The sequence below is a fragment of the Drosophila pseudoobscura genome, chromosome 2, assembly GCF_009870125.1.
Source record: "Drosophila pseudoobscura strain MV-25-SWS-2005 chromosome 2, UCI_Dpse_MV25, whole genome shotgun sequence".
Lineage (NCBI taxonomy): Eukaryota > Metazoa > Arthropoda > Insecta > Diptera > Drosophilidae > Drosophila > Drosophila pseudoobscura.
Genome location: NC_046679.1, coordinates 27,020,958 through 27,036,980, shown reverse-complemented (window position 1 = coordinate 27,036,980; position 16,023 = coordinate 27,020,958). Strand labels below are relative to the sequence as shown.

Below are 16,023 nucleotides of genomic sequence, written 5' to 3'. Positions count from 1 at the left end.
CCACATTACCCGATTACGAATGTGGGAGAGCGACAGAGTCAGCTGGCGTGAAAGCGAGACGGGGAGCCGCGGGCAACACCCACTTTCATAGTGCGATAGGGAGCTCGCTCTCCCTCTCTCTCGTTCTGTGTGTCTGTGTGTGTGCTTGCGTGAAACCCGTTTGTTTGAACACGCAGGGGAAAGGAGAGCGGAGCGCCACAAGCATTGAACAGCAGCAAAACAAACGCCAGCCTGCCTGCCAGCAGTCGCTCTCTCAGTGCAGGTCCAACCGGAAGCCCAAAAAACGAAACGCTCGCTCGCTCCCTCGCTCACTCCATCTTAGTTGTGTATGCTCCCTATGTGTGTGTGTGTGTTTGGTGTATCTGTGTTCCAATCAGAATACACACAACAACAAGGAGTGAGTCCGTGTCGGCATCGGATATTCCTTTGCCTTCAGTTGGATTCGGATCGGTTTATGCGCGAAACGCGAAACGCAGCAGCGAATGGAAAAAGCTGAAACGTGAATTTGCCGTCGCCAAAAGGCAAGCCAATCCGTACCAAAAGTATCTCTGGTCCACAAAAAACTGGTAACTGGTAAACTAACTATTTTAATAGCCGCCTTGTGATTAATTAGCAACCGAAAAAAAACCAACACGCGTCGCGTGATTCCTTCAGTGAGCAAAACTCGAATAAATTCCATTGGCTATCGGCTGTAAGCCTTTGTCTGTCGCGTGTGAGTGTGTGTTTTGTGTATCTATGTTTCATTTTTTGCCAACATTATGCAAATGTATCTGAATTTGTGAATTGCGTGTGATTTGTGGCATCCAGCAGACTGGCATTTAGCCCATTCAAAATCAAATCAAACCACAAAGAGCACAAAACGTTTGGCTTTACAGGCAGTTTACACAGGACAGGCAAACAGGCCATTAAGTCCCCCCCAAACTGCCAATTGGCATACGAATCTTCATTTGCATACATCAAACAACAGATCAGACAACAGACACAAAAGCAATTGGTCGAGGCAGAGCGACGACACTCTGGGAGGCAGGCAAAGGGAATCCGAATCAGCCCACAGTCAAGTAAGTTGAAATCTGTATTAAAAAGTATTTATCTTTGTTTTTATTTCGACGCGGATTTTATTAGGTTTAATGATACAAAATGGGGGTTTGAATGGTTCATAATGATGGATGTACAACCCTCTTATTTCGTTTATTTATGAACCAGAAGAAATATGTATCTTTACCCACATAATTTTCCATAGAAACCCACTACTTGCTATCAGAACTAGAGTCTCCATTGACTTGCATCGGCATGGATCTTTCATAAGGTGTAATATAGAACCATTCAATGGTCTGATAGCCCTGAAATTATCAGTTCTTTACGCTATTAATTCTAAAAAATGCAAATAAATAGGGATATGTTATTCTGTAATCAAGATATCGTTATCCTCATGCAAAATCTCATCTTAACTCTCATCTTAATACGTTTCCACCTATAAAGGTGTGTATATTTGACTCCAAAGGGTACTATATATGATTCAATTTGATTCTAGTAGTTACCTTTTGAAATATCCTCCTACCACTCCTACCACCTCCATTTCGGAACTGGTTCCCCAACTCTAGTTACAATCATTAGAAACACTCATTAGATGCCATTCGATAATCGCAAACAATCACAATTTAAGATTTATACACTAACAATATGTTTCCTGGTATCAATTAGCTAATCCCGCGATCAGTCAGAACACAATCTTTATGGATCAACAATGAAATTAGCATGGGACTAATGTTGGGCATGTAAACGCTAGATTGAGATAGATAGATTCAGATACAGATCTACCACAGAGGGAGCGGGAACCCGTTTGAAATGTGATATCGGGGGCACACCATGATTAGATTAGATCGCAGTTCTTTTGTGGCACAACATGCAGTGGCAAGTGGCAAGTGGCAGCACGAAACACACGGAGCACAACAGAAGCCGTGCACACAGAGAGGTTGAAGGGGCCCATAAATTTTGGCAACTAAATCATTCTCGATTATGCCATTAGGCGGTGGCGCGGTGGGGCGGTGGGGCAGCGGTACAGCGATCTTTTATGGCTTTGTATTATTGTATTATTGTTGTATTGTTGCCATAAGTTAATTGAATTGTAATTTATGCGTTCCCGGGGCTTGTATTCCAGGCATAAAATGCCATAAAATATTGCAAGAAAAATCCATAAATTTCTGAGCAACTTTTGAGCTGTCAGAGACTGGGGATGGAGGGGTCATTGCGGAGGGGCAGATACGAATCCATCTATACATATATATATGTATGGCTTGATATGAACCTGGCAGTCCATTGGCAGTTGACATGAGCGCAGTTTTGTTTTTGTGTCAAAAATCTTTCAGCCATTGGAGTAATTGATGAGAACAACCGCCAGCAGCCAGCAGCCAGAAGACAGCAGCTGAAAAGCAGAGGAAAACATTGGGAAAACAGGAATGGAATTCTTTCATGCTTTTATCAACAGTCAACACTCCACACTCGACAAACACTCCACACAGTAGTTGGCATAATTATTCGCACAATTGCATTGTAGATACATAAATTGCGGAACCCCCCATCCCGATCCCGATCTCGATCTCGATGCCGATCTGCGCGCTTTCAACCCTCAACAAAAGACTCGAGCACCGCAGCAAAGACACCAAACACAAGTCATTAAAATTAACATTAACATTACTATATGTAATGCCATGCGTTTGACTATTCATTAGGGTCTGTGCCCCGCTCTGGACATGGTTCTAGCTCTCCAGACTCTTTGCCCATGCACATAAATTAGAGGCAAGGTGTAAGCTGGCTGACACGCCGAGTGAGAGCTTCAACAAATGGAGACTAGAAGACTTTTCCTTCATTGGTTTGTTAGTGGAATTAGTGGAAGATATACGACAAGACATATTTCTGTCCTTGACTACTTCTGAGCACCCCTTTCTATCAGTTCATCAATCGCTTAGCCTTGACAAACGCTATTATCCTCGTCCAACCCTTTGTTACACTTTCACTCCTAGACTCGGGCGTTTATCCTGGCCATATTCTGTTCGAGCAATTAACTGCTGGCGCCACCACTAACAGGACAACAACTGGGCTCAATGGATGGCCCAGACAGGCCGTGTGGTAGGAGAATAACCTCCCATGGAGCCTCGGAACAGAGGCTACAATGACACAACATGACATGAGAGTCTCGTCGAGTGCTGTAAATATTGCAAAAAGTGTCATAAAATCATTAGCTGGAAAAGTGTATAGACGCGTCCCTAGGGCCCGTAAAAGAAGGCCAAACGGAGAGGTCCTGGCCGTGACACAAAGGCGCTGCGTGTGACCAGTGGCACAGGTTGCAGGTTACATGATACCTATATTTCAACAACTACTATGTGTATAGGGTATATATAGGAATACCTTCGCTGTATTACGGATTTGTGTGCGTGCCCAAGCGCCTTTTAATTTATGACACATTTTATGAGACCCGCAAAGCAATAAAACTGAAAATTGGCTTCAAACATCAGCCAGAAGGCCAGAAGGCCAGAACAAAACTAGTTAAATGGTTCTTGGCTTTTGGGCCAAGAGAGCAGGTTTTTGGGACAATTGCATCATAAATCTCAACCAAAATCGTTTAGCAGAGGGCAGAGTAAAGGTCACTCACAAGAAATTAATTTAGAGGAAGAAAGGCAAGGCTTTTCTTTTAATAAAGTCCAGAAATAGAGCCCTTAGGATAACTTTTGTGTGGATAAACGAGTGGGAGCGTTGAGAGCTGCGGCAAGGGCCAAGGCTCTGCGTTTTTCGAACTAACGAAGAGTGGAGCAGAGGAGACCACTGACAGCTGATTTAAGAAAGTCAGAAACAAACTTAATATACCCTTCGAGCTTGTCATATTCCCAAATGTTAAACCTTCCTTTCTCTCCCCGCCATAGCCTGGCAACTCTGCTGCGGCAACCCCCCCAGACACACTTGACTGAAAATAGAAACAAGCTACAAAAACCCAAGCTAATTATGCAATTTTAACACTCGCTTTCGAGGCTGGCTATAACCCACACACAAAACTGCACTAGAACCCAATACGAACCCGTAGCCAAGTCAAGTCCAAGCCATATTCATTCAGGTAGTAGCTCTCTGAAAATGCAACGCACGCAAGTGGAAAGGAAAGTGTCGCCGAGGGCAGAAGCAGAACGAAGCACTAACTGAAAATGATATATGTGCATATGCACTTTAAGCAGGTCAACGGGGGCCACAAACAGAAACTGAAACATGGCCCAATAGGAAGTACCAGGACAGGGAAGGACAGGGCAGGACAGGGCCCGAAGCAAAGAGCGACCCATTGACCCAAGGCTGGAAGTCCTGCCGTGCGTTGCGAGACGGGCTCTAATTGCATGTCAGAGGTCCAAGAGACAGGAGGTTACAGAGGTTGCAGAGGTACTGGGTCCAGTTCTCGGTAGCACAGGACATGGCGTCAGGAGTCTGAGTGGCTTGCTGCGAGGGTTATAGCTGCTTTGGGAATGAGGCAATACTCGTACTTTAGATTTCTAGATTTTGTTGCCTCAGAATTCAGGAACCAAAAAGAACAGTTCATAAGCTATCGAAGATAGTTTTTTGTTTTCCCAATAAAATATATGTATATAGCATTAACTCTCATTCCCCATTATATTTACATTCTTTGTTCCCTTGGAATACGATCTACATCAATCTCGAACTGCAATCCCTATCCGCTATATTGTTTACCCATTGCGCTGATAAAATTCCTGCCAGCAACCGCGATTGCATATAATTGTTGCCCTGAATACAGAGAGAGAGAGAGAAAGACAGAGATATGTGTAAAGTCCGGCTCGATAAGCTTGCCTTATTCATGGCGATATCGGAATCAGAGCTCCGTGGCATGTGGAACCTTCGCGGAGGAGGCGTAATCTCTGGACTTATCGCCGGGGCCTAGAGGAAGCTGGGGTCCCGTCCACCATCCAGCATTCGCCCCCAGTGATAAATCTTCGACTATAATTTCTGTTATGATGTCTGATTCGAGACTGCTTTTGATACGTGATTCCGGGTGCAGTTACGAACTTTATCTCATTGTTTCTCAGGTTTAAAATCCCGCCGGCGGCGCCAGGGAATCGTAAAAGAAACTTTCGAAATCTCCCATATCGCCCCGTATCCCCCCTGGCTCTTGGCCACACATTTTTGTGGCCATAATTAATTAATTAAAGACTAGGAAAAATTAGGCGACATCTTTTCACAGTCTTCACGAACGAATCTTGATTTTTCCACAGCAATTAATTCTGTCTCTCTCTCGCTGTCTCTCTGATCTCACAAATGTAAATGTCACTGGAAGAGTGGGGCGGCGGCGGAGGACAGAAGAGAAGAGAAGAGAAGACATAAGCCGCACCGACGCCAAGACACTTAAAAGCTTTGGGGCAGGGACAGATCGGGGCAGCACATTCCCTTGCCACAGAGCCAGCCATGGAATTTGTCTGCCCGCGTGCCGAAAACTTGTCACCGTCAGAGAGAGGGAAGGAGACAGACACACCAAGAAAGAGACCCTGCCCTCTCTGTCGTATCGGCGGAGATCAAACACAGGTCTCCGTGGCTTAATTTAGACGCCATCTATGCCACAAAGGACACACAGCCACAGCCGAATCGAGTTCGTTGCTTAAGTCTTTCGTTTGTTCACACGCCCCAATGGGCACAGAGTGCCCATGTGTCTGCCCCCAAAGCCAGCATAAAAACGGCACAGATAAACAAACCGCCTATCGGTTTAGTAATTAATTATAAAAAAAAAAAACATTATCGCTATCAGCGTAGCAACAACAATGGGAGCACAACTATTGCAATAAGTCACCATTTCCGCCATCAGCAAAGTCTTTGCCCCTGCCAAAGGCAGTCTCTGATAAGCGGAGCGCCTCTATCCAAAACGATGTTTATAGACTGACACTGTTCTGTGTCCCACCGACCCGACAGTGTGTTTTCCACTCAAAAATCAGCGATTGGAACAATCATCGAAACGGGGCCTGAGGGGTAGTTCGGCTTATCTGCTGCTGTTGGCATTATTCAAATGCTGCAGAGTTCTGTTCCTCGTTCTGTTGTCGAGGAATTTGTAAGTAGCCTTCCGTCGCACTTCAGTTTGCTTTTTGTCAAGTGGCTTTTGGGGAAAGGAAAGCAAATGAAAGGAAAGGCTGTGGCACGGCAGGGGCACCAGTAAGCGTATTGTCGCATGAGTAATTGCTGTGGGGAAGAACCCACTAATGGCAATGCGATAAGACATGTAGATCGTTACAGAAAAAACAACGAAAACAATTTGTGAAGATATAGTGTTATTCCCATAGGAACTTTAAGGCCACTTCAGCGATATTCGTATTGAAGCTCGAAGAAGGGAAAGCCACCTTTGATGTTTATGGATATAGGGCATTATTTAGAGAGGGTTACCGAATGCTCTCAACACTACTGTCTGCCATTATTTGCAGTTCAACTATGAAAATATTAAAAACACTCCCTTGTTTTAAATCTGAATATAACTAGACGGAAACACAAAGAACCATCCGCTCGAAAAAACTCTTAAGAACTTTGTTCTCCCTTTTTCCATCCCAAAACCAATTGATCGAAATGTCATCGAAGAACCCAACCCAACCCATCTATACTCTGCTCCGACTAGATGCATTTGCGACATTAAAGATGAACCAAAGTCCATAATTACAAGCCTCAAACGGCCTAAAACACTCAACCCTCAAGAGAGTGAGAGTCGATTCGAGAGACGAGGGACCATGTATGTCTTCGTCTGGCAGAGACGACAGCTGAAAGATTCTCATAATTACGCATAAAGAAAGAAATAAACATACAAATTTGAATAAAAACGATATAACCGCAGAGATCCAACCACCAGAAGGTGAACCAGAGACTGAGGTTGGACCGCGGCTGGAAATGGGGATGGGGGCTGCCTGGCGCACTTCGGCATTAAGAATCGAACCACAAATCCACTTAAAATCACTACAAAAACCAATAAAGATTGCTTTCATCTTTGCCGAGAGCGAGAGCGAGATATCGAAACAGAGAGGAAGAGAGAGAGAGAGAGAGAGAGAGAGGCCAGAGCCCGATGACGATCAATGGAAATTGTGATCATCGAGATGCAATGCATCCGAGTAAGACTTCAACGGGCTTAGGGGCCTAGAGAAGGAAAGCCAGGAGACGGGGACGGAGGGGACACTCTTTCAAGTGGATGGCAGCGGTGACGCCACTTTGAAAATTCGGGCGACATTTCTCCATTGAGAGGGGTTCGTATTTTTGGGCAGCAAAGGATTAGAGTGGAGCCAGAGCAATTATCATTTGTCTGCTCGTTATCAGCGGCTCAATATGTGCATGAGAACTGCTCTCACTCTGGCACTGTGGCACTCTGGCACTCCCTCTCACTCTCTTGAAGAGATGACATTTCCCTGGCATGGCAGTTTTTCCATTTTTCCTGGAAAGCGCGTGCCAGTGCCAGTGCAAGTTCTTTGCGGTTCCATTCCATTCCATTTTATTCAGCGATAAGCTCCATAAAACTTTATCTCCCACCTTCGAAGCGGTTTCGGGGCTTCGGCCCAGAGCAGAGCAGAGCAGAGCGCAGATCGTGTGGATGATCACATTAACGGTCTGGCGCATGATATATAAAGCTGTTCACAAATTAAGGTCCATTAGCGCAGCAGGATGTGTCAGCGCGGATTGAAATATGCGCATGTCTGCCCCCGAACGAACCCCGAACCCCGATCTGTCCCTGGCTCTCCAATCCGATCCGTACCATACCTCTGACGCGCCTTGCGGTTTCTGTTTTGACATCTTTTGTACCTCACCTCTGGCTCTGACTCTGGCTCTGGATTTCTGACTTTCTGACTGACTTTCCTGCCTTTGTTCTTCTCGTTTTTTTCCTCACTTTTGCTTTGCATTTTAATGGAGCGAATTTGTCGTCCTCTTCTCAAGAGAGAACCTTTTTTTTGTTTTGGTTGATTGGCCGAAACTAAGGCAAATTGCTTGATTAATGATGCCTCTCGGCTGGGGACTGTTTTTGGCCGGGGCGTGATTTGTGGTCGAGCTGTGGACTACCCGAATAGATCGAGAGGTTCGTTTAGGTAAGAAGTTTCTGGAGATAGATCTTAAAGTAAAGAATGGATTATAGAGTTGTATGTGCTATGAGTAGTAGGAGGTGCATTCAGGCCAGAGAAGAGACTTGAAGCAACTTTCTAATACGAATCTTTTATAGATCTTCAGTTCCAATATTCATACACTTCCTCTATTCTAGATTGGAATCGTTTGTATGTTTTCTACAGTTTTCAATATGCTCATATCTTAGAAGTAACTCTTCAAAGGGATATATCTATTCCATATAGCTAATATTCTTTCTTAAGTGACACAAAATTAACAATAATAGGGTTTATATCTTACATCATTTACCCCAATTACCTGTGAAGAACATTTTTCTCCAAGAATACTGAACCCCATTGCCACTATTTCCACTGAATTATGTGTCATGCCCTTTCCTAGTTGCAGTTTGAGTCATCTTGGATTAATCGCCTTCCATTAAGAGCTATATAAACACACAAACACATTCAAAATACCACTACTCCTTCCACCAAGCAATCAATTAATTGTGATCCTGCGATCCTTTCCTTTCCTGGAGACACACACGCCCATCGATTTAATGAGCTGCTGACAATGGGCCGGTCCCGGAGATGCCCACAATCTCGCTTCGGCTTCCACTGCTCCTTGGGTTTCAGTTTCTGTCGAGGATCTAGAATCGTGAATCGTGAATCGGGAAAAGCGGATTAGAGGGCTTAGGCCAGTGTGGAGAGTGCCTACCGCTCGTCGGGGCTCTCAAGTGCGGACGGGACCTGTACTCAAGTGCTCAAGTGCTCAAGAGAGGAAGAGGGTACATCATTTTTCAGAGTCTTACATGAAATTGACTAATTTTTCGGGTACTTCTGCTGCCGCTGCCGCTGCTGCTGCTACATCGTTGCACCTACAAATTTTTACCTGTCAGCAGTGCATGTCTCTCTCTTTCCCTCTCTATGTGGCTGTCTCTTTTCTGTGGTGGCTGTGTGTGAAGGCGACGCCTGCAAAGTGACACTCGAAGGGGAAGACCGAGGGACAGAGACAGAGACAGGGACAGAGGAGGGCGAGAGGGAGAGGGAGGCCCATTGATGAAATTGACTTTTTATGTTGTTGCCGTTGCCGTTGACTTCTTTTCCGATTTTGCGTGGCACACACAGTCGCTGTCGCTGTCGCTGAAGCAGTCTCTGCCGCTGTCTCTGCCTCCGTCAGCGCTGACGTCGGGAACTGGATCTGGAAATTTGGGATTAAGTTTTTGTTTACTTTGTGTGGCGTTTTTTAGTTTGTTTGTCCGCCTCAAGGAAGTCGGTTCGCTGTCGCTGTGTGCTCTGCCGAACAATAAAACTCCCCCACAACAGAGACACAGAGAGAGGGAAAATCGGTTAAGTGCTCGTAAATGGATTAAAGCCGAAATTTTATTACCTTATAAACCACATTAATCAAATGTCTTACAACAAGACCCCATAAAATGCCATATAAATAATAAGCCGCTCCGTTCCGCCGTGTAAATGTGCCGTAAAACATTTCTGAATTTGTTGCAATTAATTTGAATGCATTTGTGATACATTTATTTACATTTCCCATAACCCATCAACATCGAATAAACGTTGTATATCGTATACCATATCCGAATCGGCTTCAACCTCGAGAGTGGTGCGCGTGCAAGCCGCATAAATCATTCTAAAACGAGACGCCGCGAAACGCGAATTATTCGGCCATAAATCATGGGCATCTTGCTGAGTGATGGCGATGTAAGTTTTACCCCTCACATTCTTATCGATGAACTATGTTTTATCGATTAATTATGCTTGTAAATATACCGTTGAACATGTGATTTAAGTGGGGATTGCTAAAGGAGCTACCCATAGGTGAGGAAGGTCAATAAATGTGATGGCAATTCTTCTATATTGGGAACCACTTAAAGTATCATTAACTAGATACATAACTAGATTTCTTGCGTTTCTATTATAAAAGATCGACATTAATGAAGGATAATCGATGGATTGTTTGGTAAAAGAAAGATAAACCAGTAACGGACTATCCATTTGATGGGATCATCATCATCGTTGACACTTTCATCCTCTTCATCTGTTCAAAGACCAACCAAGTAATTAGTTATCTCATTAGTACACGGTTGGAGTGGAATCTCTTGCCATCTCTTGTTGGTTATAATTTAATAATCCAAATCATAGTGGTTTCCCGCCACAGGTTGTGGGCTTATTAGATGCCTCTTGACAGTCGGCGGCGGCGGCAAACTTGAATCGATGGCAACTACAGCTAACGCTTAAAGTAAAACAAAATCAAAGACTAAAACAAGCATCCGTTAGAGCCGGAGAAAGAGTGAGAGAAAGCAACGATCGTGGCCTAGAGATCGGTGAGTGAATCAAGTGGAGTGGAGAGACACTCGAGTGGAGTGCAGTTTCCAGTCTATGGGAAAACAGGATCCGCCACTTGACGGACAGAGCGCCATCCAGATCTGGGATGGCAAAAGCAGAGAAAAGAGAACAAGAAAAGAAAGACAGAACCAAACCACTCAAAGCGCCGCTCATCTTCAGGGCTCTCCTCCACTTGTACCCTCCCCCCACCTCCTGCATCCTACTCCCCGCCCTTGCTTTCTGCTTTGTTGTCCGAGATCCTCTCAAGTGGTTTTCTCTGTTTGTTTTTATTCCTTCATTTGCGGTGACAAATTATTAACGTTCTACTCATCGCCGTGTCCTCAGATCTCTGCCATCTCCTACTCCTACTCACGGCTGATCCCTTGATCACTCTCGGCTCTCCTTCTTTTTTTTGTGAAATTGTTTTTTTTATTGCTGTTTATTTTAATTCCTCGCCTTCGCTTGGGGATTTCTTTCGATCGGATCGGATCGGATCGGTCTTTCCTTTTGTTTTTGTGGATTTTTTTTGTTCGGCTTTGTGCCTTTTGCTGATCGCATTTTAATAAGCGCCCAAACCCAAGCGCCTTCTCAACCACTTCCAAGCGAGGATCGTCTCCATGATCTGCATGGATCTCCTGCTCTGCTCTCCACCTTTTCGTGCCTCCCTGCCACCAACTGCATCTTGTTGACAATTTTTCGTGTGGTCGCCGTCGCCGCCTTCTTTGATCTTCGCGCTCTCTTGTGCTCGGCGCTCTCTTTGATCGAGTGATCTTCTAAGGGGAGCGACATCATTATGCACGCGTGGTCAACTCTTTGATAGTTTGGAGGTTGTTCTTCTTCGATCTCTCTCCGATCTCCGATCTCCGCTCTCCTTCTTCCTCTCCCTCTGATGCTCTGCTGGAATTTGAAGAATTGCATTGGTATGGCATGTTATGGCTGCAATTGATCTTCAATCTTCTCTCACTCTCAATCTCTCTCTCTCTCTTCCGATTAACATGTTTGGACATGTGCGTGTTGGTTGGGGTCTTAAATATTATTGCTCATACGTCATCTTACACTCAATCAATCAGGCATTTAAGGAGCATTTTTAGGGCCGCTTTGGCAAGAATATTTAACTGCGATTTTATGGTAATTCTTCCGGCAAAAAATCATATTTTATTTGCGGTTTTATTTATATTCTCACTTTCTCATTTGTTGGGAATATTAAAAAGTACTTTAAAACACGTATAAATTCGTTATAAATTTAATAATTTACTTATGCATTTTTTGGATGCTGGTGTGCCAAAACTCATTTGGAGTTTATTTTATAGGTTTTCTAAAGATGTTTATTTGATATATGTAAATATTTTATATAAGCTTTTCTTTGATTTTGGAATTGTTTTAAAGACAGATGACTTTCATCTAAACTAATCTACCGACGGCACTTTGATTCTTCGCAAAACATTTTTAAAGATTTTTCTACAAATTAGGGGAATTTTTGTAGAATATACCATTTAGTAAATATAATATCATTCAATGAACCCTCTCTTGCCTGCCTACCACCCCTTTAACAGCCATCTGCTTGCAACAGAAATTTATTTGCATCTTCCCCAGAGACCGGGGGGCGCTTCATCGCCACAGCCATGGAGAAAAATTAAAAATTTCATACATCATCGCATTAAATTTGTGGGATAAGATAAAGACGTCAAATGGTGTTCCCCCTCTCTTATTTTTGTTGCTGTTCGATTTGTTTCGGCTGTAAAGGCAATTTGAAAAAATATTCCAAATATATCCGCATAAATAAAATATGCAATTGGCGCCTTAATTGAATCCGATGTGAGGCACAGATTTCGTTGATCGTTTCAGCTGTTGTTGGCTGTTGAACTTTTGTAAAGATACAAAAAAAAAATCAATTTTGTGCGGGAAAAACCAGCGGGCACTTGAAGACTTTTCTCATTCATTTGGTGCAAAAATGTTGAGTAAACAATGAAAATTTTTCGCTGTGGAACCAAAAAGGAAAGAAGTGAAGATGCAAATTTAAATGTTGAATAAGTTTCTGAGTATGGCGAGGATTCAGCTATTCAGCTATCTTGAATATTAAAGAAAGATATTTTTAGAGTCATTTTTTGTTATAGAAACTATTATTATTATCCTTTCCAATTTGCTTTCCATTTTTTCTTCTATCTCTTCTGCTTTTAATCGTATAACGAATCCTCGAAATGCGCATATACATATGTATATCCAATATAAGTGCAGGCTACCCGTAAATAACACTTTATGGCCATGGCTCTACAGCCCACACCACACCACCTTCTTTCTGCTGCCTCTCAGTTCCCCCCAAAGCCCACGCATCAGATAAGTGCTGAGATACAGATGCACACACTCGCACACACACACATAGCAATGCAAAGATACAGATACACAAGCAGAGAGCGATGCAGAGAGCGCCATTAAATGGAGTTGGCAGCCGAAAAGGGCGCAGTCTGTTGGAAAAAACGAGTTCCGATCACAGCTTGAGGCAGGGTTTTGTGGCAGGGGCAGTGGCAGGAGAGGGATGAAGAGCAGATGAAGAAGGAGACCAAAATGGCTTCCAGAGCCAAAGGGGAGTTGCCCAAAGAGAGAGTGTCCAATGGCAGCAAAGAGAGAAAGATGGAAATGGGATTGGGATGGGAGCTGGGGAGATGCAGTTACCTTCACACCTTAAGATCCCAACTAATTTAGTATCTTCTTCCGCTGACTCTTTCCAGTCCACATCGGATCAGCAGTCGACACGCGACTATCCGCAGTTCAGCGGCGAACATCAGAACGTACCGCCGCAGGTTGCGCCCAGCGTCAAGATGTACCACAGCAGTGCCGTGGCGGCCTACACGGATCTGGCCGGAAGTGCAGCCAGCGCTGGAGTGGGGGTGGGTGTCTCCGGCTACCACCACCAGCAGGCCGTCAATGCACCCGTCTACGTGCCCTCCAATCGCCAGTACAACCATGTGGCGGCCCATTTCGGGAGCGCGGCTGCAGCGCAGAATGCCTGGACCACGGACAGCTTCGGATCGGCGCATGCGCAACTGCCGGCACAGTTCTACACCCAGAATGCGGCCGTGATGATGGGCTCCTGGCGCAGTGCCTACGATCCGACGGGATTCCAGCGATCCTCGCCCTACGAGAGCGCCATGGACTTTCAGTTTGGCGAGGGACGCGAGTGCGTCAATTGTGGAGCGATCTCGACGCCGCTGTGGCGACGGGACGGCACGGGGCACTATCTGTGCAACGCCTGCGGGCTGTACCACAAAATGAACGGCATGAACCGACCCCTAATCAAGCCCAGCAAGCGCCTGGTGAGTGCAGTGAGTAGCCCGCCCCTGATCTTCTCCGGTTATGCGAGACTAAACGATCACCTTCCCTCACAGACGGCCACGCGGCGCCTGGGGCTCTGCTGCACCAACTGCGGCACCCGCACCACCACCCTCTGGCGGCGCAACAACGACGGGGAGCCCGTCTGCAATGCCTGCGGCCTCTACTACAAGCTGCATGGCGTCAACCGGCCGCTAGCCATGCGCAAGGATGGCATCCAGACGCGGAAGCGCAAGCCCAAGAAAACAGGCAGCGGATCGGCGGGAGGCACAGGAGCGGGAGCTGGCGCGGGTGCGGTCCTGGAGTCCATTAAGGAGTGCAAGGAAGAGCACGGTAAGTGGTCCTTAAACCTGCGAATGTAGAGAAGTGATCCACTAAACAAACAACATTCAATTTGCATCCCTACAGATATCAAGCCTTCGCTTAGTCTGGAGCGTCACAGTCACAGCCTCAGCAAGCTGCACACGGATCTGAAGAGCAGCAGCAGCAGCGCCGGCCTCATGGGGCAACATCATGTCCAGCAGCAACAGCAACATCAGCAGGCCGCCCATCAGCAGCAACAGCAGGCGCATCAGCAGTGCTTCCCCCACTACGGACAGGCCGCGTCGCAGGCGCAGCAGCAGGCGCAACATCAGCAGCACGGCCACGGGATGAGCACTCCGACGGCGCAGTCGCAGCTGAGTGCCAGGCAGATCCATGGAGCCACTGGCTCCCAGCTGTACACGCCCGGCAGCAGTGCGGCAGGGGCAGGATCTGGCGCCTCGGCATACACCTCGCACAGCGTCGAGACGCCATCGTTGAGCAATGGCACGCCCTCGCCCCACTACCAGCACCATCACCATTTGGGGAGCTCCCATGGCCACCATGTGGCAGCTGCGGCCCATCATCACCTGCATGCGGCTGCAGCGGCCGCCGCGTATGGCGTGAAGACGGAGGCGACAGCCACCAACTACGATTACGTGAACAACTGCTACTTTGGGGGTTCCTTCGGAGCGCTGGGCGGAGCAGCCTCGACCGCCGCCATGGCGGGGGGAGCGGCCAGCGAGTTGGCCGGATATCACCATCAGCACAATGTCATACAGGCGGCCAAGCTGATGGCCACCTCCTAAGGGCCATCCCTTGTGGCTCTGTGATCTCCCATCCCCCACCACCCATCCGTGTCCCCCTCTCCAGCAGCACCCGCACCAGAGAAAGTTCTCGTTGGAATCGCATTGAAAAGACTTTAGACGTTAGTCCTCCCATTCTTAGCCTAAGATTAGTTACCCCCATGTGCCCTGTAAATAACTACATTAATAGCAAGTCTTGTTGTACAAATCTGCATCTATATCAACGCTATAGAGCTATAATACGATAATGTGTGTGTACAGATATTATTGTGGTGTATTCGATTCGTTTTAGCTTCTTATTTTAATGATTATCGTATGGTTCCACTAGCTTAAATATCCCTAACTATTCCTATTCCTTGTGTTACCAGCACGGCGCACACTCCCCTCATAGACCCATAGACCATTTGGCAGTAGGCGTAATTACTAGAATAGTATTATTATTATGATTATCCATTTAACAATCTATTCGTAATAAAACTGTATTCAAAATGTGTCCCTTTTGGACTTGCCACTCAATGTTAAGTCGGATATTCAAGCTCTTTTTGCTCATTGACTTAATCGGATCCGGACAAGTCGTGACATGGTAATTTCATCACAGTGGCGCTATGTGTCTAAATTAGGAACTACAAGAGCAACAAAATTTACTGAATACTTTTGAGGGAGTTCATGTAAAAAATATTTTACATTTAAAGTCAGTGATGCTGCTTCCACACAAAATATATTGGTATATATTTGGATATATCCCTTTGGATCTTTATCTGCAACAGGATTGCCATTGAAAATACTAAAAACAAATCAGTCATTAAAGTTTAAATTATCTTTTGGGGGGGTGGCTGCTACATGGACCTGTAGTACGTATGTAGAGTAAGTCTCAAATGACACAATTCGATAATCGATAGAATTATCGACTTAAGGCAATCAATTTCAAACCGCAATTGAAACAAATGGCTAATATAGCCAAAATTTCTTGACCGACTAAAGACCCTTTCACAACGCATGTTGATGGATGGGTTATTCGGTCAATGTCAACTGGTGTCAGTAGCCAAAGAAACATTAAAATAGAGTGTAAACCGATAATACTCGATGCGTGAGTAACATAATAAATTAACAACTGAAATGCTGCGAGTAGAGCTATTGAACTTTTGCCAGGG

At 45.5% G+C, this 16,023-nt stretch overlaps 1 protein-coding gene across 3 annotated transcripts; it reads left to right on the top strand.

Annotated features, from left to right (window-relative positions):
- Positions 1–228: 228 nt before the first annotated feature.
- Positions 229–15,394, top strand: pnr (pannier). 3 transcript variants are annotated; one of them, XM_003736807.3, is made up of 4 exons: positions 229–1,058; positions 13,166–13,759; positions 13,823–14,099; positions 14,175–15,394. In XM_003736807.3, the coding sequence occupies exons 2-4, from the start codon at positions 13,256–13,258 to the stop codon at positions 14,873–14,875; spliced, it is 1,482 nt and encodes a 493-aa protein (XP_003736855.2). In that variant the 5' UTR covers positions 229–1,058; positions 13,166–13,255; the 3' UTR covers positions 14,876–15,394. The 3 variants fall into 3 exon arrangements, with proteins under 3 accessions (XP_003736855.2, XP_033232432.1, XP_033232431.1); XM_033376541.1 differs by lacking the exon at positions 229–1,058 and adding an exon at positions 9,278–9,815 and having other exon boundaries at positions 13,166–13,750; positions 14,175–15,365; XM_033376540.1 differs by lacking the exon at positions 229–1,058 and adding an exon at positions 9,278–9,815 and having other exon boundaries at positions 14,175–15,365.
- The last annotated feature ends 629 nt before the right edge of the window (positions 15,395–16,023 follow it).